The sequence below is a fragment of the Cladophialophora psammophila genome (assembly GCF_000585535.1).
Source record: "Cladophialophora psammophila CBS 110553 chromosome Unknown aczJe-supercont1.38, whole genome shotgun sequence".
NCBI lineage: Eukaryota > Fungi > Ascomycota > Eurotiomycetes > Chaetothyriales > Herpotrichiellaceae > Cladophialophora > Cladophialophora psammophila.
The window spans coordinates 95,623-118,881 of NW_006912959.1; the positions used below are offsets into that span (position 1 = coordinate 95,623).

The window sequence follows — 23,259 nt, forward strand, 5'->3', positions numbered from 1 at the left end:
TTTGGTCGGAGACGAAGCTTCACGAAGACAAGAGTTGGGAGTCAGCCCAGAATCCTAAACAACGATGTGCAATGGACGGCGGAACTTCGACGCAGGAAAGCAATGAAGTGGGGCCGGAGCAAGCTTGGGACACCCCACTGAGACTCAAAGAGGTCAGATGACTTACGTTGGATGGTTCTTAAAGATGTCCTCAATCTGAATCCAAGCATCGTCCTTACCGTCGCCAGTCGGCCGGGCTATCAGTTCTCCCAACGCAAATATGAAGGAATGCCACTGGAACCCTGCGTCGATATGCCAGCTGAATCTTTGCAGCGATCGATGGGAATGCGCAAGGTTATCGGCCTCCATCAACGCCATGCTTGTTGTCCATAGAAATTGGCGTTCACTGTCAGGGATATCTTTCTCGCTTGCGTAGCGCCGAGGGTGGTGTGCCATGAATCTAATGCCTTTGCACATTGTACGGCCAATGATCAAAGCCATCATCTCGAGTGGCATGGCAGGGTCACAATATCTCAACACCTTTTCTTCCAAGTCAGCCTGGAATTCATCAACGAACGCATCCTTTTCGGGCATCGTTTTTGTTGCTACCCAACGTTGCAGAGCTCGAGTAAGGTCCTCTTCAGCAGTGCCTGCTTGCAAGAGCTTTCGCCTCCAGAAGGCGCCAACTGAATAGTGAAGCAAGCAGACCACCATCTCTGTGGGCCGAGTGTGCTCAACAGGGGGTTCTTTCATGCCTGGCCAAATATCCACGTCATTGACGTTTGACGGCACCTTGGTGTTCCACCAGTTGACTTCCGACATGCCGCCAAAACCACTCAGCTCAGCCGCCCGGAAGTCAAGCAGGTTGATTTGCCACCAAAGCCGGCGGCGCATTTCCGTCTCAAACGGAGGAAGGCCAAGGACGGTGCCGTCTCGATGGACACCCAAGCCTTGGGCTATACGACTTGCAACGCCTGATAGCGTCCATAGGGTGCGAGCGTCCAAGACTTGACGCGTAGTGAGCTATCGTCGGTTAGTCGCGGCCAATTGAAGCGCAGATCTTCTTCTCACAAGATAAATGACGAGTGCTTGTAGGACAACGATATCGGAAGTCGCCATAAATCGTGCCTTTGTCAAAGCCCGGCGGATTCCTAACCTGTATCTAGATTGTAAACTTGCACGAGACTCGCCAAAATTTGCTTCACATTCGCCATCACGCATGGAAAGGACAGCGGCACCGTAGATAGCAAACATGAGGGCTTCAAGCCCACGGGGTATATGGTCTATGTCCTGAATGGCATCCTCCAGGGTACGCTGTAGGGTGGGTTGATGGACGATCTTCGCCAATGGGTTGACGTTTGTGAGGAAAATCTGCCACAGTTTGAACATATGATCGGGACTTGGGTGCAGGCTCGATGTCTGAGTGGGGTATGGTGTCACCCCGAGGACGAAGTCAGTCCTGTCGTCAAGAGCATCCAATTCATCCTCGCTCTCAGTATCCTGGATGACATCTCTACTGTGATGGAGCTGTGGGCTGTGGTTAGTCGATTGAAGAGACTGAACGTGAAGAGGCAGACCTCTTCGCTGACCGTAGTCCATAGTTTACTGTCTTGACTTTAGCTTAGAAGAGGTTGCGGGGCCGGTGGAATGACACACTTTTGAATGAATCGAGATCTCCCCTGGTCAATGATTAATCTTCCTTGGAGTGAACCTGACGTCCACGGAGGCTCTGTGGGCTTAGATACCGACGTGCTGGAATTGTCGCCGTCGTCAAGGGGAGAGGTCGTGTCAACTTTGCTGGGAGTAGTAGATGGGGTGGTTGGATCGATGCCTTGATCACGAAGCAAGTCCTCGTAGTGCTTCAAGCGAGCGACGACATCGTCTTCTCGGGTCTTGCGTTTCCGACGGCGAGGAGCAGGTGGAATGCGAAAGACGCTGCAGAAGGAAAGGTCAGTATAGCCCTGACGGGTGACGAGGTGTCGGTTCTCGATGGATCTCGCTTCGCATTGACACCAAGGAGCAATGAAGAAGCATGATGAAACTTGCCATTCGACCTTGGAGCGCACACAGCCGCTACAGGGATGCTCCTTGTCGCATTTAACCTTGCGCTCGAAGCAACGGACACAGGAATAGGCCTTGGGCGGCCGCGCCTCTGAAGTGTTAGAGTTGGTCGCCATGAGTGATCTGCTGCATAGCCGATATACGGAGTAGTGGCTGTTGAAATCTCGTAACCGTGACGCCAACGACGCGCACAAATTGGACGGGTTGCTGACTAAGGCATGAGTCAGGCGAGAAAGGACGCTGAGGGCACCGCAGAGGCAGACAAAGTGGTGGTCAGAACTTCAATGATGCCTCTAATATTCTTCTCACAGATACGAACTGTTGCTCCGTCGATCAGGTACGAGACGGCAACTTGTGTGGCCGGAGTTTTCAGGCGTCCATCTCGGTGCCATCGGCTCTGCCGACACCAACCCGAACTTCACTTTGGTGAAATGTGTTACATGATCATGGTGGAGGGCTTGGCATCTTGGCATCTTGGCATCAGATTTCAACTTCTACCTACCTAGCGAGAAGGTACCGTTGGACGGATGGACTGAATGCCCAGTTTGGCTATCATCGATTAGAATCTCGTTATCCCCATAACATTTGAACGGGAAGGTGCTGCTCGCTTGCTCGAAGGTAGCCAGATGAGCTTCAGTATTCGTAGTACGTGTGTGGAAGGTGAGGGAATAAGGAATGATGACATTAATCCAATCTTTCAGTTACATATCCAGTTCCATCTTGGCCAGGGGCCAGCTCGTCCCATGTTCTCGGCCATCCAGTTCTTGATGCCCTTGACCTACGGACATTGACATCATTTCTTTCCCAGATCATCGTCCGATGTCTGTCTGTGAAGGGAGAGTTGACAAGGGCCTCAATCAGTGGAGACGATGATGTCACCGAAGTCGTCTCGTATCGAGGGGCGTGGAAGAGCACTTGCATGCCAGCATAAGCCAGCAACAAAATTTGCGGTATTGGCGTGTTCGCTCGCTGCCGGTCGGTAGAGCTTGGTTATGAGCGTAAATCATCGCCGTCCAGAACGCTGGAGACCGTGCCTGGATTCTGATCAGAGTCGTGTTGAAAGCTCCTTTCGGAGTTCGAACTAGAGCTGCCGCCGTCGCCGTTGGCATTGGAATTGTCCCCTGGCAGATAAAGCCCCTGGCGGTCAGGATCTTTATGAAATGGCTCTAGACAGGCCAGGATTGATTCTCCTTTCACGATCGCCTGCGTACAGATCTCAGTCCATATCCTATCGCTTAAAGCGGGGTTTCAAGTGCCTGCGAAAATGTCCTGCCAACCGCCTCGCTCAAGGTAGGTTTGCACAGTCGGGTGAATCAAGCGAGGCATGCGCTCCGCAGAAGAGGAAATGGGCTGTCGGCGAGATATGTCTGTGATAAATTTTGCAAGTTCTGGAACAGCTTCGATGATTTTGGGCACTTCTTCGCATATTTGACAGACTAGACATCGAAGAAAGCTTTCCATGTTACTGCCAATCTCGCTTCCAGCTCTGAAATAAAAAAGAAGTGAATTGTCTTCCAACTTTTGTGATGAATGCTGCTTAGAATGCGTTGAGTGTGGGTGGCTCTGCGAATGTAACCCATCAACGCGCTTTTCCCACTGGCAGACTTTCCGGATATGCAGAATATGGAGCGGTCATTCTCGAGCCAGGTGTTGAAAGGGGAATCCCAGATCCATGTGAGTGTTTTTCTATACTGTCAAATATATTCGAGATAGCGGTCGCTTTAACGTTATTGAGCACTCTCGAGGTACATATTCCGTGATTGATTGTGCCACGTATTATTGAATCCGGCTTGCTGTCGAACAAAGCAGGAGTAATCCCGACAAGAAGCGAGGAGCGAAACAGGCAAACAAAAGAATGGTCACCTCCTCCTTCAGGAGAAGGAAGAGGATGGAAGCCATGGTCTCCCTGCGGCTGCTGTCCAAGGTAGGCTGAACAGGCCGAGCGCCCTCCAGCCACGACGGGCGCGCAGGCGACCATCGTTGGTGACAATGAGCATAGATTGGAAGTTAGATTCGTCAAGCGGTTGGTCTGGGCTAGGGTCGCCAGCAAGGTTCACTAGGCCTAGCTCAAACCAGCAAACCAGCCGAGCATGCCCACTGTACGGAGATTCAGCGTCTAACGAGCCTTGCCACTGATCTCCCACTCATTGAGCACGAAACTGAAGAAGAGACAAAGCTACAAAAAGGCCCTTAATCCGCATACGCCCGATACACGACCAAGTTATCTCGCGCCGTCATCTCGACTTCAACGCCGTTGCCAACGAAAAAGATGCTCCCTTCGTGCAACTCGTATTCCTGCCCATCGACATTCATTTTCCCTTGTCCGTTCGTGACAACCATGATACTGGGTCCCGCGATACGTCTGACTCCTTCTTTCTCTCCCGCCGAGAGCTCAGTGACAAAGCATATTGAATTCGCTCATCGGTGGCTTGAATTTGTCCGTCTTGCCATTCTGACTCTTGCCGCTCGTCTGTCGGTGGAGGATGGGTTCTGATCGGTCATGTTGCTGGAAGGTCAGGGAGTTGGCGAACAGATCGACCGAGTCGCGGTCCGCTCTTGGACAGAATCCCGTGTTGATGACATTGTTCGACCTCGCCATGCACTCGACGATGTCGCCAGAGAGGTAAGCATGAATGCCATTTGCAGGAATATATATAGCCGAACCTGCCTCCAACACCAAGAAATTCATACACACCAACGCCACAAGGTTTCCATTGTCCTGCTTGCCGTACTGTTCCTGCAATCTCTTGGCCAATTCGAGCACATACGCCTGTTGCCCGAATTGCTGCGGCGGCGTTGCCAACAGGCCCTTCATCGTCTTTGCGACAAGGTCCTCCTGCGCCTTGAGCATATTCGTACAAATCTGTCTCAGGGTCTCATCATCACTCAGCGTCAAGCCCTCGGAAGTGGTCGGCAGGAACGGGCGGAGAATTTCCAACTTCATCAGCTCCTGGATGTCTCCAAGGGGTTTTGAACCCCACAAAGGCCTCGAATCTGGACAGAGCAACTGCAATCTCAGGTTTGTGGTTGAGATCCGTGAACTGGTCTGGGTGTTCCTGATGCAGATTCTTGTCAGGGTGGATCTGTAGTGGGAGCGCCTTCGCAATGGATAAGATTTTGGGGAGGAAAGGCGGATCACATCCGAACTTCTCGTACACTCCCTTGCCGATCAGTTTCTCCTTGTACTCTTTCAATATCTCCTGCAAATCCTCGCCCGTTCTGAGCGAGTAGGACGGCAGCTCGGGGTACGTGCCCATCCACATCTCAGCGTATTCTCTCGAGTCATCGATCTGGAAGTCGGGATTTGACTTCGCGCACAGCCGGGCGGCTAGTGGCTCGTGGCCTTTCCTACCCCAGGGGTAGTTGTTGCGGTCGCATTTCAGCTGGATCACCGAGTCGACCATGTCTGCGGAGGCGGGGAGACCGAACGGCGCCGGACTTGTTAGAAGAAGAGAATTTGAAGACCGTAGACCTATTATTTATGAACAAGAAAAGGAAGAATCTGTGAGAAAGGCAGTTTACTTCGGAACACTCCTCGCCTGCAGCCTCACCTACCTATTGTGCTCAGCACCCGTATTGTTATGATGTAAATCTGTCTATGATGCCAAAAAAGGCGAAACGGATTTGAGGTCCGTGCGTAACAAGCACGATAGAGGCTTGGAATCGGCATAGAACTTGGGATCAAACGCCCGGGTCCTCTTTTCTTGTGAAATGTCCATCAACGGCCTCGAAATAGCGTTGTAGCGTGGAGATCTGAGCACATAACGGCACTGCGTGCATAAGGTGAAGTTGATACTTCCAAGATTTTCCGGCAGCGGCAATAGAAAAGCAATAGCCGACAAGCTTGGCAAAGGGAAGAGAAGCAAGAGAAGGGAATAAGAAGGGGGTCTGACGAAGAGAAAATAGGTTATGTCGGACAGAATCGAATTTGTCCCCCTTAATCAAGATACAGATTGTGCTTAACAATCCCAGCAGAGAAATGTTTCCCCCCTTCAGCGACCATATTTTCCGTTTCCAAGTCATACCCATCATCGTAGCCTGGCGGTGACAAACCAGTGACTATGATAGCATCACAACACCGAACAATAATACCCCTAAACTCTAACAGTACAAGAGAGCCGTTGAAAATACCAATAGTCATAGCATACTCGGTACATATCTCACCCGGCTTCCTGAAAATCGCGGTGGTACGACGTATCCAAATAAGGACGGTGATTCATCTCACCCACATTTCCATCGCCCATTCCTATTCCGAATGTAAACTCACCTATCGCATCCTCAAGATCCAAATTGGCACCCGAGAAGTCTTGGAATGGAGTATTCAAAGCATCAAAATTGATCGCCGACTCCGGCACAGGACTTGTTTCTTTAGTGAACCCCGGTGCTTTCCGTTTGCCTTTGTTTTTCCCAGCTTTGTGTGCTGATTTGGATTTTGTCGGTGTCCTAGATGCGGTCGTCGAAGAGGACGCTGATGCCGAAGACGAGGCGTGACCGAGACTGCCGTAACCAGAGTCGACGGACGACGTTGTGGAATGCTTGGGTTTTAGGTGAGAGGTTCCTGTCGACGCTTCCCCAGAAGATTCATTCAAGCTGGACAGTTTAACCGGATTGAATTCGGAGCCCGGCAGTGGCATTGAGACACACTGCATCTTGTTCAGCTCCTCGAACGCAGAGGCAAAGTCAAAGTCGAATTCGCCCGCCATTGCATTTGTCGAAATGGCAAGTCCGAGCTCGTCTCCGTGGCTCCAGCTGTTGCACTCCTCATCATACTGGTCATTCTCTGGATCAACTACCAGAGGAACAGGAAAGGTCACCCCGGAGGATGACTCTTCCACATTTTGAGCGTTCTGAGCAGGTTGTGGTGCATTAAGCTTTGGTGCCATCCTAGCCGGGAATGGACGGCTGAAGCTTTGGCGATGACCAGGCAAAAGAAAGTGTGAGTCGACCCCATTCCTGCTCGCGGAACCAGGATCATGGACAGGCGAAGGCGGGATGGAGGACGCAGGGGTCAGAGATATTGAGCTGCGTCGGGCTGAATCCGGCGGTTGGGCTGAAAAGGGCGACACTTCGACAGACGGGTTCCCAAGAGATGGACTGTTGACAGGTCTCAATCGCTGGAGAACGTCGGTCATGGATGCTCTCAGCTGCTCACGAATAAGTTGGCGCACTTCCGCGGACCGAAGCCAACCCTGACCTGGAGCATCCGTGAGCTGATCCAAGCGGGATTCGAAGACTGCTCCAAGCACATCCATTGTGTCCTGAGTTTCAGCTGGTCTTGGGCTGCGTGCAGAAGGCAGGTCCATATTATCGGCGTATGGACTTGTCGGCTGCTGTACCCCTGGAAACAGGATACCATAGATCATGTACCACACCTGCTCCGGAGTGCTGGCCGGTCGCTTGCGCCGAATCTCGTTGTATTGTACCTCATCAAACTTCTCTGGGAATGGGCATTCAACAAGCGCACAGGGCGCCGCGCCCCGGACATGCTGCTCCAGTTGGTCTTTGCGGTCGAACTTCGTAAAGCAACGAATGCAATGAATCCGTCGCCAATGGACACGGTAAAGATGCTGCTTAAGGCGCGAGATGTCAGGCCAATATCCACTCGAGCAGCCCCGGTAGTGCTTCTCATGCGTATTCTGTTCCGAATATCTCGATTTGTCGTACCTGGAGAACGGACAAGCGAATAGCTTCTCTGATGTTCCCAGCGATTCGGGGTCCTGTTTGATCTTCTTCGGTGTCCCTCCTGTGGCATCCTCATCCTCTTCGTCTGGGTCTTGTCCACCGCTCGGCGTACGCGTTGGTGAAGACTTGTGATTCGAGCCGGTAGAATTAGAAGGAGAGACCATTGCATGCCTGGCCCCCGCTTTGCGTTTAGTGGCATGAGTCCTTATCTTGTCATCCTGGAACCGGTCGTTAGAGCAAGTTCCGGCTGCAAGAAGGGGCAAGCGAGACGTGCAGAGGCGGATTGGATAAACAGGAGCACTTACCTGGGACAGATCTTGGAACTGCGCACCAACTCCAGCCGAGAGTTCCGACATTCGTCTTACAACGGCTGATTGCACATGTAGGGTAAACATCTGCTGTTTCACGTGGAGAGCGGCCTCCTGCTCCCTGATCGAGGCCTGCTGCTCTCGCATAGCAGCCTCCCGTTCTCGTAAGGTGACCTCCTTTTCGCGGAAGACCATGTCTTGTTCGCGTCGACGGAAATCAAGCTCTCTTGCATCATCAGATCTCTGAGAAGGGCGTACGCCCCGCGGTTGATCATCGTGTAATTTCTTCTGTTCTAGAATGTCGTTGTATGCCCATGGACTATCCGCAGACATTGTTGCTTCAGCCGGCGACTCAGTCCATCGACTCGGGTGAGCGGGGAGATTTGGCAAGTTCAACCCCCACATGGCTGTGGCATACTGTTGTGCCTCTGACCGACTTTGCTCTCCATCCGAGTTGGTGACATCCGCTTTCTGGGAAGCGACCGGGCGAGATACACTGCGAACCCTTTCCGTAAGGTTATGACGACAGCTCCAGCCAGCTTGATCACACGAAGAACACAATATGCGGTCGCCATTGTCGCAAATTGAGCAGTGATAGTAGACCTGATGCAGACGGATAGGGCTCTTACATGAATCGCACCTCATCGATCTTGGTGTCGGACGAAAATTGTTCGCCCTTGCAATGTCATTCTCGACGGGCGACAAATTGTCCTTTTCTTTCACGGCACGGGCGTCTTCCAAAAGAACAACAGGTTCATTCTTTTGAGTCCTCGTCGAGTCTTGAAACGGCGTATACTGCGGCAGTTCGGCAGGGAGCTCAGCAATTTCGGCTGATGGCGCGGGTGAAGGTGCCAATGGCGGAAGGGAAGGGTTGAGGTAGTCGCGAAACTCTTGCTTGCTGTCAAAGTCATCCAATGTTGGCGGGTCCGACCTGTCTTTCTTGACATGGCGACTGAGTTTGGTCAATGGACTTTTCAAGCTCAAGCTCTTGACTACTTGTGAAGCAATGCTCCTAGTGCTTTTGGTGCGCAGTGGGATTGCCTCTCCTCTGGATGCCGCATTCCTCCGTGAAGCAGCAACTTCAGCAGCCAGAGTCGCGCGGCGTAATTGTTCCTCCTCCTTTTGCGCCTTGAGCTGCTCCTTCTCCTCCTTTTTCATAAGCTTCCTTAGACGCTTCTGATATTTGCGTTGCTGACTGAGAGTTTCTACCCTCAGTGGGGGCCGAGGGGGGCATGGATCTTGTAGTTCGTAATCGACGTCGGGTGTCCATGACGGCGCCGACGGCGGGACACATGGAGGACTGATTGCAGAGATAGGCGAGCCTCTGTACAGGCTTAACGAAGCAGCTTCTGTCTCTCGTTGTATGGTTGACAAGGAGTTGAGACTGTTTGATCGATTCAGCGGACAGGGCAGAGGGTCTGAGGCGGGGAGATCGTTGAAGTGGCCTGGTCGATAAGGATAAGGAAGCGTCCTGGCTTTGCGTAACGCAGCTCGATGCAGAGATCCAAATGCTTCAGGAGGGGTCCACGACTGCTTCGACCGCAGAGCTCTCTGCGTCTGGTCGGCGGCAATCAGGAGCTCTTTGATGTCATTGGGAGACTCATCGTGGATGCTGATCCGCGCCCGAATATCAGGCTGATCCCGAGTGCGGAGAGCCAATTCAGCCATGGTAGTGGGAGACGGGCACAATGGGGTTGTGCTATTGCAAGGGCGACCGTGGTGGCGAGACGGAGTCTCAGAGGTGGCAAGACGACGGTAAGCCCATGGAAGAGAAATAGTCGAGCATGACTGAGGCAGCAGAAGCTGCTGTTGGGGAGGCAAGAGAGCATTTTGATCAGCTCGTAAGAAGACTCACTTTTGTTCAATTGCATCGGCCAGCCCGTAGGAGCCCGCAGCAGCCCGCAGCCGAGTCTCTCTCCCCCCAAGTTGCGGGCCTGCTGCGAAGTTAGATGGGGCTTGACAGGCACGCCAATCGACCCCGGTAGGACAGACAGGACAAGAGTGGCCCTCATGAAATCCAGCTGCCTGTTCAATTGGCCCTTTTGCTGCTCGGATTCTCTAAATTTCCCGTCCCGGATCGGGGGCCTGAGGCTCACAAGCCACGATCAAGCCACAGAAACACCTCATACCAGCCATATTGTGGTGTTAGACTCAGTGAGTGAGTCTGCCTTGCCTTGGGGCCCCTAACCAGGCCAATGCTAGCGGTGGAGGGCAGACACGAGCAGACACGAGATGATTCTGTATGACAAGCGCGAAAGTGAGCAAAAGCAGCCATGTGTAGCATTCCGCAGACCCAGCAAGTCAATGTCAGACACACGCTCTTTCTTTAGGGGACGAGCGGCCAAGCATCAGCCAGTGTTTAGCTGCAAACAGTACTGAGTATGACGTGCTTTCTTCAGGTTTCTCTGGTTTACTCGGCATATTATTATCACTCATCGCCCGAGGCAGAAAAATCTAGACCATTCTTGACCATTTTACCGCCTCGCCGTCTGCCGCTCCCCCTTAAGCCTCACAATGGAAGCCGCCGCCAAAAGGTTCTTCTCTTCGCAATACTTTGCCGTCGTCGGTGCAAGTCAGGACAAGAGCAAGTTCGGATACAGGATATTGGGCTGGTACCATGTGCACTCGTTACCTGTGACGCCAATCAATCCAAGTCGACTGTCAATATCTCTCCCGTCCAAGACATACATCACGGTGCCGACAGTTTCAGCGCTCCCTCATCCGTCTCAGACAGCATTGTCGTTCCTGACGCCGCCTGCAGTCACGAGGAAAGTGTTGGAGGAGGCGAAGACCGCCGGAGTGAAGGCTGTCTGGTTACAGCCGGGGAGCTTCGAGGACGAGGACTTGACGTATGCGAAGCAGAACTTCGAATCAGCTGTGGGAGGGTTTGAGGATGGCACCGTGGGTGGCGAAGGCTGGTGTGTGTTAGTTGATGGCGAAAATATGCTGAGAGCAGCAGGCAAGAAGATTGAGAGGCAGAAGTTGTAGATGAGGAGTGGGCGAGTCGCCGTTGTTTCAAAACGATTCTTGTTATATTACTAAGATCGAGAAGGAGTACCCTTCAGAGGAGCGTAAGATCTCACAATAGCCACACAGCCTGCAAAGCCTGCCTTTTCCGAATTGTGTTGTTCTTACAGCCTCAGCGCTAATGTCGAACTCCATCACACACTCTTCCGCCGATGTCCATACTCAATATTTACCAAGGCATCTCCTTCATCAACCGTCGCCACTCCTCCTTCGACCCGTGCATTTCTCAACTCTTCTTCGGTGATCGTCTTGATCGGGCCTTGGAACCAATGCATGGCGCCCCATACGGGGAAAAACCAGCCGGCCAAGCTAATGATGGTGATGATGCCTATGCAAATCGGAGCATAGTTCAGTGTGTTCGCGTCCACTGGGTACAATTGCGGCAGGAGAAGGACCACAAAGAGGAACAAGATGTAGACACTGGCCACAATGGCGAGTGGTGCCGAGAACTTTCCCAAATTCCACTTTGCCGGCACAAACGACTTGCGTCCCACTGTCTGTCTCGCAACGATGGGGATCAGGTACGAGAAGTTTGTGGCGATGGTTGCCGTAGCTGTGATGGCTGAGAAGGCGACGGCGGAGCCAATGACGGCGGTTGTAATCGCAACGGACATGACCAACACGAGGAGCGCAGCATTGACCGCCATCTTGCGTTTGGAGAGCTTCCTGAAGAAGAAGCTGAACGGGAGCACGCCGTCTCGTGAGATGGCATACGTGACTCGCTGGGCCGACATGAAGCAACTTGCTGTTGCGCACGTGCTGTCCACCCAGAGCATTGAAAGAATGGCCACTGCGCCATTCTCACCAATGAGTTGGACAAGATACTCGGCCCAGTTGTTCGCATAGGTTGCTGAGATGATGCCGTCGAAGTCTTGCATACAGAATAAAATGATTATGAGGGTGGGAATTGACAAGATCCAGGCTGAGAAAGTCGATGCTGCCGATATCTGTCAGTCGCTATCGAAAACAACTCCTTCCAGGATGACGAGAGAGAGAAGACTTACTGTAGATACCCTTGGCGACGACCGTTGAGGCTTGTTTGGTTTCTTCAGCCAAATGGGCCGATGCGTCGTACCCATAGAAAACCCAGGCTCCGAAGAGGACGGAAATAACCCTTTCAACACGACGTCAGCACAAGTAGAACGAGTGGAGAATTAGGGATCCAGCTGCTAGACTCACCAACAATATGCATCAGATGCCTCTTTTTTGTCTCCTAGGTTGATCCCGTTATAGAACAAATCAAATGCTCCGTGGCTGCTGTTGAAATGCTTTTCGGAGGCCTTGATCGGGAACCAGATCCAGTACATGAAGAAGAGTGAAAAGAAGATGGCCACAGCAAACCGGAAGTATAACCGAAGCAGCCTCGGATTGTAGATGTTTGGAATCATGGCAAAGATCATGCCGATGCTTGTGAGCAGCCACAAGAACCAGCCCTTGTGGAGGACTTCAGAGTTGGGGTACTTGATCATCAAAGCCGAGACCAAGAAGTTGGTAGAGCCTTGTTGGACACCGGGGACGACGCTGATCCAGCCTGCCCAGTTCCACCAGGCAGTCATCCAGCTTAAGAACGGCCCGTATTTTTCTCCTCCTAGGCGGTAACTCCAGAAGTAGATGCCACCCGTCGTGGGTAGCGAGGCAGCCAGCTCTGCCATCACTAAGCTCACAATACAAGACAAGCCGCCCACCATCGTCCAATTGGCAAATGCTGCTTGAGGTCCCCCCGTGTACATCACCCACCCAAATAAGACAGGGATACCACTTATGAAATTCATGCTAGTAAAGATGTTAGAGCTGCGATCCCTACACACTTCAGCACGAACCTAGTGAAGGTCGAGCTCCATGACTCGAAAAAGCCCAGAGATCGAATAAACTCTTGTTTATAACCCAGAGTAGCTAGGTGATATTCATCGTGAGTGAGGACGACGCCGGTGTCAACGTTGCTTTGCACGCCATCTTTGATGGAAGGCGGGTCTGATGGGGTGGACGTATCCTTGACGTCCATCTGTGTTGGGACTTTCTCGACATTGGAATCCATGGTGCAGAGGAATCCGACAGGTGGAGGAAGAGAAACCCGAGACTTGCATCCTGGAACTGCCGTTGATCGTCCATATGTACTCCGTAGTTATACGACGGGCGCGCCTCTCAGGTCGACATCTGATTTCGGACTTCTGCACTACTGGCATAGCTCGTCAAAGGCGACAGCGATGATGCCTATCGGAGGCTGGATTGCAGAAATCCGTTATCAAGGATGTGACCACTGGCGGCAAGCTTACGGGGAAGCGCCATGCCTATTGAGGTTCGAAGATGCGGAGAAGTAGCCATGAGCAGTTGTTCGAGGGAGAAGATCCAGCGCTGGCGGCAGAAGCTAACAGTCTTATCGTGCTTGATCAGCTTCAAGAATTCTAGACCGAGGCAAGAGAGAGGGCCTCACCATTGATTCTAGTGTTGCAACAATCGGGCAATCTATACCCTGTCAAATGTTGTTGGTTGATTTAGCAGACCAACACCCGAACCATCGATAAGACTGGTCTAGAGGGTCGCATGCCCTTTGCGCTACCTGGCCAATCCACATGGTAACTCGTGCATAAACCCAGTACGAAAACGTAGAAAGGAACCAGAGCACCGGGTTCGCCACGTGGAGTGTGCTGGCCATAGAGCCTTGAGAACTGGAACTTTGCCCAACGCCATGATCCGTCGACTGAGGGGGACGACAGGCTGAACCCCTAGAACACTGTTATTTCATTATCCTTGTCTCGGGTTGGGCTCGTAACACCGCCGTAGTGGCTGCAAGATATAACACAAACTGTGGAAAAGGGCTAGAAACCGATTGAAGGAAGACGAAATATGAAATCGTGTTTTGGCGGAAGGGTGATTCCGACTGCTTTGTGGCAGCTTTAGGCCAATGAGAACCGATACGTTTCGGGGACTATTGAAGTACATAAAAATGTTATGGCGGCGAAAAGTTCCTTTCTAGAAGGCTGCTGTATCACAAACAGCTGTTTACCTTCCGGTCTTCTTCCTCTCCCAGTATCTCAATGGAGGATAGCATAGCAGGGTGATGGCACCAGACATGTAGATACCAACATCACCGCCGTAAGGTCCAAATTTGGCCGCAATAGCGCCAACATACTGGAAAAGAACGTTAGTAATCGATTGAGGGAAAATGGGACACAAAGCAGAGAGTCACTTACCCAGACTTGCGCCATACCGGGTACCCCACCGGCCAGGTAACCTGCAAGTAACGAGAACACAGCCGCAGCACCCCACGGCAGCTTATCAGGCATATCCCAAACCTCGAGATTATATCCCTCACCAGATCGCTTGCGGAACCACTGGTCCTCTATCAGAAGAATAAGTGTGAAGGAGATTGTCCAGTAGCCCAGCAGAGACACGAAATCAGAGACAATGGCCGAGAGATGGTCCTTTCCAGCAATGGCGAGCAGAGCCACAACCAAAGCGACCAAAAAGGACCAAATAAATCTAGGGACGGCGTGGAAATAATGACCGAGCAGTTGGATGGATAGGCCAGAGGAGTAGTTGATGGCGATATTGTTGCCCAAGACGCTGAAAGTGAGAATAACCAAGCAGAATTTGCTCCAGCCTAATGGATGGTAGATCTCGCGCAACAAGCCACCCAAGCCATGGCCATTGTAGGCATCCGCATAGGGCGGATATGCGTTCAGGATGGCAGCATTGCCAATGCAGGAACCGATGACAGTCACGAAGACAGTTGGAATGGTGATACCGGCCAAAGTGAGGAAGAAGATCTTCCATGATTTTGTGCTTGCGGGGTAGTGGCAGTAGTAGTCGGCAGCGATAGAACACCAGCCTGAGGAGCTGGAAAAGCAGATGGCCATAAAGCTCAGCCATGAACCCGCAATTTCTAGATTTGAGGCAGGGAACCCAGGCGCATTAGGCCCTACATGCGGCGCAGCCTGACCGATCAAGACGCAGAGGAGAATGAAGGATACAATCCAGCTGTACTTTTCGAAAGTGTGGATGATTGCAAAGCCGAAGACCGAAACGACGTAGGAGACTATGGCAACGATCACGCAACCCACGGCGATTGTCATCGAGTAGTCCGAAACGGCGCTGAGCATTTGGCCTGTGATGACCACGTTGACAACAGCAAAACCGCCGCCGACGACCACGTTGAGGACACTGCAGAGTTTGGCACCCCAGAAACCGAAAGAATATCGGGATGTGGCGATTTGACGAAGTCCAGTTTTGGGTCCTAGAGTGCCGGTGTATGCCGTACAAAGAGCTCCAAGGATGGTGCCAACCACGACAGCTGCAACAGATTGACCGAGGGTTAAACCAAATTCGGGGCCTAGCACACCAAGCGGAAGGGTTCCAACATGGCAAGTCATTGAAAACCACATGAAGAAAGTGTTGATCAGGGCGGGCGGGCGTTTCTCTTCTTCGGGGATGCGGTCAATACCCTGAGTTTCGACGCCCATCTTTTCGTCGAGCCATTCTTCGCCTCTGCTCAACCAGCGAAGAGGTGCAATGCTGTTTTGAATGTGTCTTGCTCTTGCGATTTCAAATGTTGGAGTGACGCTGCCACGGCGAACGTCGGGCTCGATTTTCTCCTCGACGCCGGGAAGTTTTTCGATATCGACATCTTTTGACGGCGCTCCTGAGGAGGAGCTAGAAGGCTCAATCGAGGCCATTTTTGACGACAACGTAGCTTCGTGTCTCCTAGGAAATAAGGTCGTCGCACAATGAAGAACAAGGAACGAGAAGCGCACAGTCACACAAAGTCAGAGACGCGACAGGTGGGCGACCAGCAGACATTAAATATAGCAGTGGTGCCAGATAACACATGGGTGCGACGGTAGGCACCGTCCAATGCAGCAAATGTTGCTTCGCGAGCTTGATCGTATCTTACCTTCGTTAAGCCCTTGAGCGTCGACCAGAGTGGTCTCGTCGAACGGGCGAGTGCCGTTCCGGGGGGGGGGGGGTGGAATGCGACTCTGCATCTCCACAAAAGGATGATCTTGAAGATGTTAGCGAGTTAGAAACGCGGAGAGAGCCGATGATTGCACAGGAGGAGGGATCAAGTGGGAAGTGGCAGGCGAGCAGATGATAAGGGTGAACCAGTCAGGAGCCTGGGAAGGGAGTCCAACGCCACATCTCTGATGCAGCAATGCGCGGGCCAGGTCTGCCTTTGGGAAGTTGTCCGCTTCCTGGCGTCGCTGGGGGACCTATTCGCTATCTCGTAGCCCAAGTTGGGCGGGCAATCTGTCTGACGCTGAAACCGAAGCCTGGAAGGGAGCTAACAGTACAGCATTGGGGTGCTGAACAATCCAGAATAAATTCGTACGAGCAGCGATAGGGAGGCACCGTCGTCGAAGAACAGGTATGCATCCTCGGTGTGAAGTGAACGCCTCCTCGAGTCCATATTGTACGTGGGAGTAACGAATTCCTCGCTGTCGCAGCAGAGCAAAGACACCTTGTCAGACCGTATCCTTCCCGCCTCTTCGGGTGAGCTCACCCCCCCATGGCATCTGTGGTATTTGATAAAGCGAGGAGGCAAGGACCTAGGTACCCAGTAGAGCAAGGTAGGGTCGCGTTCAATCTCGATTGCATCGTAAGGACTTGAGAAGGGCGCTTGGAGAGAAGATGACGATGGACGGTACAACTTGGCGGGACCAACAAGCCTCCAGAAGCCTCTCAAGCTCTTCTGGGCGTTTGCTTGACTTCTCGGCTTTGTCGTCTTTTCGCCGGGCTGTTTCCTGGGAGACAGAAACAAAGAAACCTACCTCGTACCTAGACTTTGCTTTTGTGAGGGGCTAGAGACGAGTAAGGGCCTAGGAGAGATGAAGTTCGGTCAGCGCCGAGGGAGGCTTGGTGACCAAAAGGATTTACGACAAGGGGGAGTGCCAGAGGCGCAGGCATTCTTTACCTTATCTTTCACCATCATCATTTGCAACAAACTCCACGACACTAGGCGGCAATTTGCCACCAGCCGAACAGGATCATGGCGACGACGCTTCCCCTTCCAGTTCTCAGAGTCTCTGGCCCCTATCAATTGATCGGTTAGCGATGCTACAGTACCCCTCCAGCCCTCTCGCCCTACACAAACCACCCGCGTGGCGCTACCGAGTACAAGGAATTGAATTCGCTAATCGAGACACCCAGCTTCGAGAAGCAGGGTCCATTACACTCTGGCATTACTCAAATACCCGTTCCATCGTGGCATCCTGCTAGAATACGCCCATTTGTTCCTCCAGAAAAGGGAAACCTCCGATGGCCATGGCCACTAACATCCCGATCATCGACTTCAACAAGGCCTCCTCGTCGCCGGATCAGGTGGCAAGAGAGCTGCTCAAGGCCTGCACCGATTGGGGTGAGCGAAAATGAGCCCAATGCAGGGCCACAACAAGGGTGCCATGTGGCCAGCCATGCTGATCTCCTCTTCCCTAACCACACAGGCTTCTTCTACGTCAAAAACCACCCAATACCTCAAGATGCAATTGGCGGGATATTTGACCTGGTGAGTCTGTTCTCAAGAGGAGCCTTGGTGGTTTTCATGTGGCTTTGCCTGTGTTGGAATGAAGCCAGCCTTTGATGAAAAGATGCCACGAACATCACATCTCCTAAAGTAACCGAGTAGTCCAAGCACTACATAGGAGCAGTGGCTCTTACTCCTCTCTCTCTCTCTCTCTCTCTCTCTCTCTCCCCTGAACTATTCTGGCCCCGATCGAGTCTTTGACAAGCACCGCATTACACTTACAAGCGTTGCAGGAAAGACAGTTCTTTGCTCAACCGCTCTCGGCCAAGTTAGAAGCACCCTACGTTGCCTCGAAAAATGCCGGCTACAAACCTGCCAGCTCGTATGGGTGAGTGTTGAGCAAATGGCCCTCCATCACTACTCCCTGCGGTCCTGCCTTTTAACAGAAAGGTGTCACACAGGGCGGATGGCAGATTCACAGATCCTCGTGAAGCGATCAGCATCAACAAGTGGCCGACGACCGAGCATTCTGCCGCAGCACGTCTTCCTCCTGTCCTCTCTGAAGCGCGGCAGCAGATATTCGCCTTTCAACAAGACGTCCGCGAATTCACCAAGCAGCTCCTTGAACTCATCGCGTTAGCGCTCGACCTTCCCAGTACGACGTTCGCACAATACCATGGTCCGGAGAAGGAGAACTTCGATAATTTCGAGCTGATGCATTACCCGCCCGTCATCCCTGGGTCAGAGACGTCCGAGGGGATTCCAGTATTCCGCATCTCGCCTCACACAGACTGGGGAACACTGACCCTCCTCTTCCAAACCACCGTTGGAGGTCTTGAGGTGCGTCCGCCCAAGTACACCTCGCCGGACTTGTCTCTGGACACCGAGACGTGGACGCCAGCGCCTGCTCTTCCGGACTTAATCCTCGTGAACATCGGAGACATGCTCGAGTTCTGGACGGCAGGGAAGTTGAAGAGCACTTGGCACCGCGTCGTCCCTACCGCGGCGGAAGGCGGGCTGGATCGGTACACGTTTGCATATTTCTTGCATCCTGACAAGAACGCCGTTCTCGTCCCAATGCATGGGATGGAAAAGCAAGGCTGGGTGCCGAGATATGCTGGGGAGGGAAGGACAGCAGAGGAACACATCCATGCGCGGATCGAAGGCGTGCATGGCAAAAACAGAATGGCAGCCAAGAGTGAGGATAAGAAGTTCGCCGTCCTCGAAAGCGGCGCGGGAGAAATCGATGCCCGCGCATGAAGGAGAAGTGCTACAGATTGTCTTCCTCAACGATAATCATCTATGGCAGCCGGAATATACACCGTGTCGGTGCTGTTCTCATTGCACTTCCGCTAGTTTTCCTACCCGAATGGTCCACTGCTTTCCGCTGAGTACTCGCCTATATCAGCAAGAATGCTTTCCCATGCAAGGTACATAGGTATTCAGCACGTACCGATCGTCATTGGGCACCCCGCTTCCACGTCCGGCGACGCCAACGCGGGTTCGATTCCTTGAGCCCTTTCTTTCCTTGCTGCCAATCGTCCCCATACTGCTCCATAATCTCGCATATTCTTTCCATGGCCGGCGGAATGGGCTCAACTTCAAGTCGACTTCTTACCTATGTCAGGGCCACTGATGGCGGCGCATCACTCGCTGTCCTCAGGCGCGCAGAAGAGGTTATACTCCCAACCCAACTTGTGATGGCGTGGTTGGCTATCGGGGTGCCTGGACACACTCCACCGCCGCAGCAATAGGTCTCGAGATGGGGCACAGAGCAAGTTCGAAGGAGCGGGGACTGAATATTGCAAATGTCAGATGGTATAAAAGTACTAGGTATCTGAAGCTTGGACCCGCACACCCTTGGTCAACTCAGTCAGACGCTCACAAACCGTCCCCGTTCGAAACACGGTATCAGGTATCTAGGACTTGATTGCAACTTCCATACAACACTTCTGATCTCAAAAGAAGTGGAAGTAGATGGCGAGCCATCCGAGAGATACTGATTGAAGATGCTCTGCTCTTTCAACCACGTGGACCACCATTGGCAACAATGCACGAGACGAGTTTCGATAACACGGTTGCAAAACAGGCTTGACCAGCTATATCAATCAACGTCGCTTGATGACTTCTCCGGAGTGTCGAGAATCTCTGGGTTGAGCTCCCGTGTATCAAGACTTGTACACCAGGTGCTGTCGTGATCGCGTGACTTCCTTCGGATTGGTGTTACATGCTTGGAGGCTGAGTTGGGATCGTGGCCACCGGTTGATTTATCGGTTTGTCAGCATCCAGAACCGGCGGGAAGCAAGCAGGATGTGCGGAGATAGAAGCACTCCCGCACTTCCACAAGTCTTCGATTTGTCTTCTCCAACAACATGAGCAGCTTGAGGTGTTGCGCGCCGCTCGCCCACTCGCCACCTATCCGCGTTCAAGGTCGATTAGTGAGGACAAATCGCCGTCTCACTTGCTTGCCGTCCTCAACCCCGCAATCTCCTCAGGCCCCTTGAAATGCTGTCCAGGTGAAGATGCGGCCGCTTCGACGTGAACCCCTTGCTCGATTTGGCATCTTTCTCTGCCACCATCGCGGCGCCCTGGAAGCATTCAATTTGTTTGGCTTGCCAGGACTGCCAGCGTTGTTGATTGTTGGAGCGGGCCTGCATTTGTTTTGTGAGTATGGAGTGCATTTCCGAGGATGAGTTCGCCATGGCCGTGGAGGTAGTCGTGCTCCGTACAGTGGTCACGGAAGACAGGGAAGAAGAGTGCTGCCGCTTCGGGGCGATCACAGAAGGTCTTTCCACGACGGGCGATGAGGAAGATGGCATTATTACTGGGAGAGAAGCCCCGGGAGAGTGCTAGTCGGTGATGTGGTGCAGGGTTATATCACTTTGATGTGATGAAGTGATCCAGGAGACCAGGCAATTGGGGACACTGTGGATATATCTTCACGACGCTGAAATAGTGAGTATTGAGTGTTGCCTGCTTCGAATGCCACCGTCCCAACTGGCATCCACCGCGCTTCTATATCAACGATTGCGGACAGCATGGGAGCTAATGACAAGGTGCAGCTCTTGATGGCGGAATGGTCAATTAGTCTGACTGGGCGAGCAGAGTTCCTACCTTGTAAATGGAGCAAGAGGCTTCGACGCATGGCAGGGATAAGAGATATCTCGCCTACCAAATGGACCGTAGTAGCGTGAAGATATCACGCTCTCCCCACGTTTATCCGCCCGAGCACGGTTAGGGCTGTGACCTAGGCTAAATTTTGGGGTCTGGCTGAGGCATAGATACCGACTTTGGACGATCATGTGGGAGGAGAAATCTCGAACACTTGCGTGGACAGAGGCTAAGGTTGCAATGGACAGGCGTCTCCCATGAGAAGGAGACGACGACGTAAGCGACATCTACCCATGCCAGTCATTCGAGATTCGGTCTTACCACCGAGACGGTCGAGCGTATGTCCTAGGTCCAGAGAGGGCGTGAGCAGTTGCTGTACCAGTTGACGCCTTCCACGCGAGTTAAGTCCGAAGGCGTGACATAACGGTTGGTGAATGGACCCCGCCTGATATTGGACAGCTGAGATACCCAATCAGGCGTTGTGAGATAATTGACGGTTGAGGGAATAAACGGGTCTGATTCCGCCATGTGAAGTCTGGGAGAAGAGATAGAGGACTATCTTGCCACTGGACAGGATGTTAAAAACGATAGATAGAAGTTTGGCGAACTCGCGGCAGTTGTAGATAGTAGAGGAGCTTGATGGCCAGTTCGCTGATCGGTAGACGCCTGTTCTCGTTGTTCCAAACGACCAAAAGAATCTAGAATGTGGCGAAAGGCCCCCCGGAGCGCGTCCCAGACCAGATGAGCCTCGTGTTCCGGCTGTTGCCCAAGAAGGAGCAGAAGATCCTGAGGGTCTGCATCGTGATAGCAAATGTGATTTTCATGCTGGGGAGTCGAAAAGCAGGCCAAGGAGGGGCTCGGGGCGGCGGTGAATGAGGCTGTGAACCTGTGCGCTGTTGCTGGGAGACGGGCGTCCAAGTGGGTTTCTGCTCGAGGGTCGCAGGAACTAGTGTCAACAGAAAGGGAGCGCACACGCCATCTGGCTTCAGGAGAGACCTTGTCCGTCTTCCACCTCTTCGACACCTCGAACACAAGCACAGAATCACAATCAGCAAAGAGTAGGCGAGACTTTTTGGAAAGGAATTACCAGCAGCACCGCTTTGGCAAGACTCGGATTGGGAAGATGGTGAGTTCTTTCCTCTCATTCGTCCAGTGACTTTCTGGTTGGCTGTCCCCGGCATCACACGCATCCTTGACTACACGACAACAACACAAAGACAAAACACGACACCATCTCACGGACGACTTGTCTCTCTCTCCATCTCCATCTCCATCTCCATCAGGCTAATTCATAATGGCTAATTCTCAATCCTCTGCCGCGCAGACGTCTACCAACTACAAGGAGGCCTTTTCGCTGTACGACAAGCGTGGCAATGGCCGTGTTGCCCTCGAATCCCTTGGCGACCTCCTACGCGCCTGTGGGCAGAATCCCACCCTCGCCGAAATCAGAGACCTGGAGAAACAAGTTGGTGGCGACTGTAAGAATTCACGGGCAACTCGATCAATTACCACGGGCTAATGTTCGCCGCAGTCGACTTTGACTCGTTTAGCAAAGTCCTCAACCGGCCTGGCGGCTTCCGAGACCCTGGTGAACCAGAAGAATATTGTCGCGGCTTCCAGGTGTTTGACAAGGACATGACTGGCTTCATTGGGGTGGGCCAGCTGAGATACATCCTGACAAATCTGGGCGAGAAAATGAGCGACGAAGAGGTGGACGAGCTGCTGAAGGCCGTCGACACCAGCAGTGGCGAGATCAACTACATGGAGCTCGTCCGAACGATTCTGGCCAACTAGCCACTCTCCCTTTCACGAGCGTATGGTTTATGGACATGGGATCCAGTGCATAGTTTCTGGTTGGCGCAACAGTGGACGGGACGCAATCGTCTTGTTTCTCAGGCTCGAGATCCGAGCGCATTCTGGCAGAGTCTATTGGTCTAGAGGGTATCTCAGATGCAAATAAACACATGAATCCTGCACGCGCAGTTATTTTTGCTCCGCCCACGAAGGAGTCTCTGGCTGTTTCCCTTCTGCCATATCCTGGGTGCTGAGTAGTCCACCGGGCAACAAATACACTGGCCTCGGATTTCCTTCTGGCTTCTCAAAGTGGACCTCGTCGAGATTGTACCCGATGACCAACTTGCACCTGACACACTTCAGCAGCGTTCTTTTCTCAAATCCGTCTTCTCGTCGGATCATGACTGGTTTTCGCTCTGGCGCCACGTTGAGTAGCACAGAACTCGCAGGCTCAGAGCGTTGCGTCTCCAGAGTCTCGGCTCTAGTAATGTCGACGGGTGGAGCGAGGATCAGGGCTCCATCTTGAACAGGCTCATGGCGGCGAGGAAGGGAGTTCAGGTCGCGCGCGGTGGCGAGAACGAGGGTTGTGCATAGGCAGTGGTAGGTGTGAACAGGCGACGGCGGTGATTTGCCGGCCATTGATTTCAGGCTGAGGATGTCAAACATGCGCGACAGAGTGGCAGATGCTTGGTAGGATGCGAGATTTACGGAGGACTGGGTAAGACCGCCAGCAATTGATCGTTGATCCCCGCAAAAAATTCCAGTGGGTGTTCTAGGCGGCATCTGCGCCGCGGGATTATCACTTTTCGCTTAAACCCTCTTCAGATTCGAGAGATCGTA

The 23,259-nt window shown here is 52.7% G+C and overlaps 9 protein-coding genes across 9 annotated transcripts; 3 read left to right on the forward strand and 6 right to left on the reverse strand.

Annotated features, from left to right (window-relative positions):
* Positions 1–162: 162 nt before the first annotated feature.
* On the reverse strand, positions 163–2,156 carry A1O5_12840 (uncharacterized protein; the record flags this gene model as incomplete). Its single annotated transcript, XM_007753409.1, has 4 exons — positions 163–1,002; positions 1,051–1,506; positions 1,557–1,584; positions 1,636–2,156. The coding sequence occupies 4 exons, from the start codon at positions 2,154–2,156 to the stop codon at positions 163–165; spliced, it is 1,845 nt and encodes a 614-aa protein (XP_007751599.1).
* Positions 2,157–4,432: 2,276 nt separating this feature from the next.
* On the reverse strand, positions 4,433–5,444 carry A1O5_12841 (mannose-6-phosphate isomerase; the record flags this gene model as incomplete). The annotated part of the gene is made up of 2 exons (XM_007753410.1): positions 4,433–4,990; positions 5,022–5,444. The coding sequence occupies 2 exons, from the start codon at positions 5,442–5,444 to the stop codon at positions 4,433–4,435; spliced, it is 981 nt and encodes a 326-aa protein (XP_007751600.1).
* Positions 5,445–6,200: 756 nt separating this feature from the next.
* A1O5_12842 (uncharacterized protein) lies at positions 6,201–9,698 on the reverse strand (the record flags this gene model as incomplete). Its single annotated transcript, XM_007753411.1, has 2 exons — positions 6,201–7,940; positions 8,028–9,698. The coding sequence occupies 2 exons, from the start codon at positions 9,696–9,698 to the stop codon at positions 6,201–6,203; spliced, it is 3,411 nt and encodes a 1,136-aa protein (XP_007751601.1).
* Positions 9,699–10,544: 846 nt separating this feature from the next.
* Positions 10,545–11,018, forward strand: A1O5_12843 (uncharacterized protein; the record flags this gene model as incomplete). The annotated part of the gene is made up of 1 exon (XM_007753412.1): positions 10,545–11,018. The coding sequence occupies one exon, from the start codon at positions 10,545–10,547 to the stop codon at positions 11,016–11,018; it is 474 nt and encodes a 157-aa protein (XP_007751602.1).
* Positions 11,019–11,191: 173 nt separating this feature from the next.
* On the reverse strand, positions 11,192–13,092 carry A1O5_12844 (uncharacterized protein; the record flags this gene model as incomplete). The annotated part of the gene is made up of 4 exons (XM_007753413.1): positions 11,192–11,994; positions 12,062–12,171; positions 12,237–12,830; positions 12,878–13,092. The coding sequence occupies 4 exons, from the start codon at positions 13,090–13,092 to the stop codon at positions 11,192–11,194; spliced, it is 1,722 nt and encodes a 573-aa protein (XP_007751603.1).
* A 965-nt stretch (positions 13,093–14,057) lies between these two features.
* Positions 14,058–15,730, reverse strand: A1O5_12845 (uncharacterized protein; the record flags this gene model as incomplete). Its single annotated transcript, XM_007753414.1, has 2 exons — positions 14,058–14,186; positions 14,249–15,730. 2 exons carry the CDS (start codon positions 15,728–15,730, stop codon positions 14,058–14,060), a joined length of 1,611 nt encoding a protein of 536 aa, XP_007751604.1.
* A 1,585-nt stretch (positions 15,731–17,315) lies between these two features.
* Positions 17,316–18,774, forward strand: A1O5_12846 (uncharacterized protein; the record flags this gene model as incomplete). Its single annotated transcript, XM_007753415.1, has 4 exons — positions 17,316–17,409; positions 17,495–17,556; positions 17,808–17,902; positions 17,976–18,774. The coding sequence occupies 4 exons, from the start codon at positions 17,316–17,318 to the stop codon at positions 18,772–18,774; spliced, it is 1,050 nt and encodes a 349-aa protein (XP_007751605.1).
* A 3,145-nt stretch (positions 18,775–21,919) lies between these two features.
* On the forward strand, positions 21,920–22,419 carry A1O5_12847 (uncharacterized protein; the record flags this gene model as incomplete). The annotated part of the gene is made up of 2 exons (XM_007753416.1): positions 21,920–22,103; positions 22,157–22,419. 2 exons carry the CDS (start codon positions 21,920–21,922, stop codon positions 22,417–22,419), a joined length of 447 nt encoding a protein of 148 aa, XP_007751606.1.
* Positions 22,420–22,608: 189 nt separating this feature from the next.
* Positions 22,609–23,202, reverse strand: A1O5_12848 (uncharacterized protein; the record flags this gene model as incomplete). The annotated part of the gene is made up of 1 exon (XM_007753417.1): positions 22,609–23,202. One exon carries the CDS (start codon positions 23,200–23,202, stop codon positions 22,609–22,611), a length of 594 nt encoding a protein of 197 aa, XP_007751607.1.
* Between the last annotated feature and the right edge of the window lie 57 nt (positions 23,203–23,259).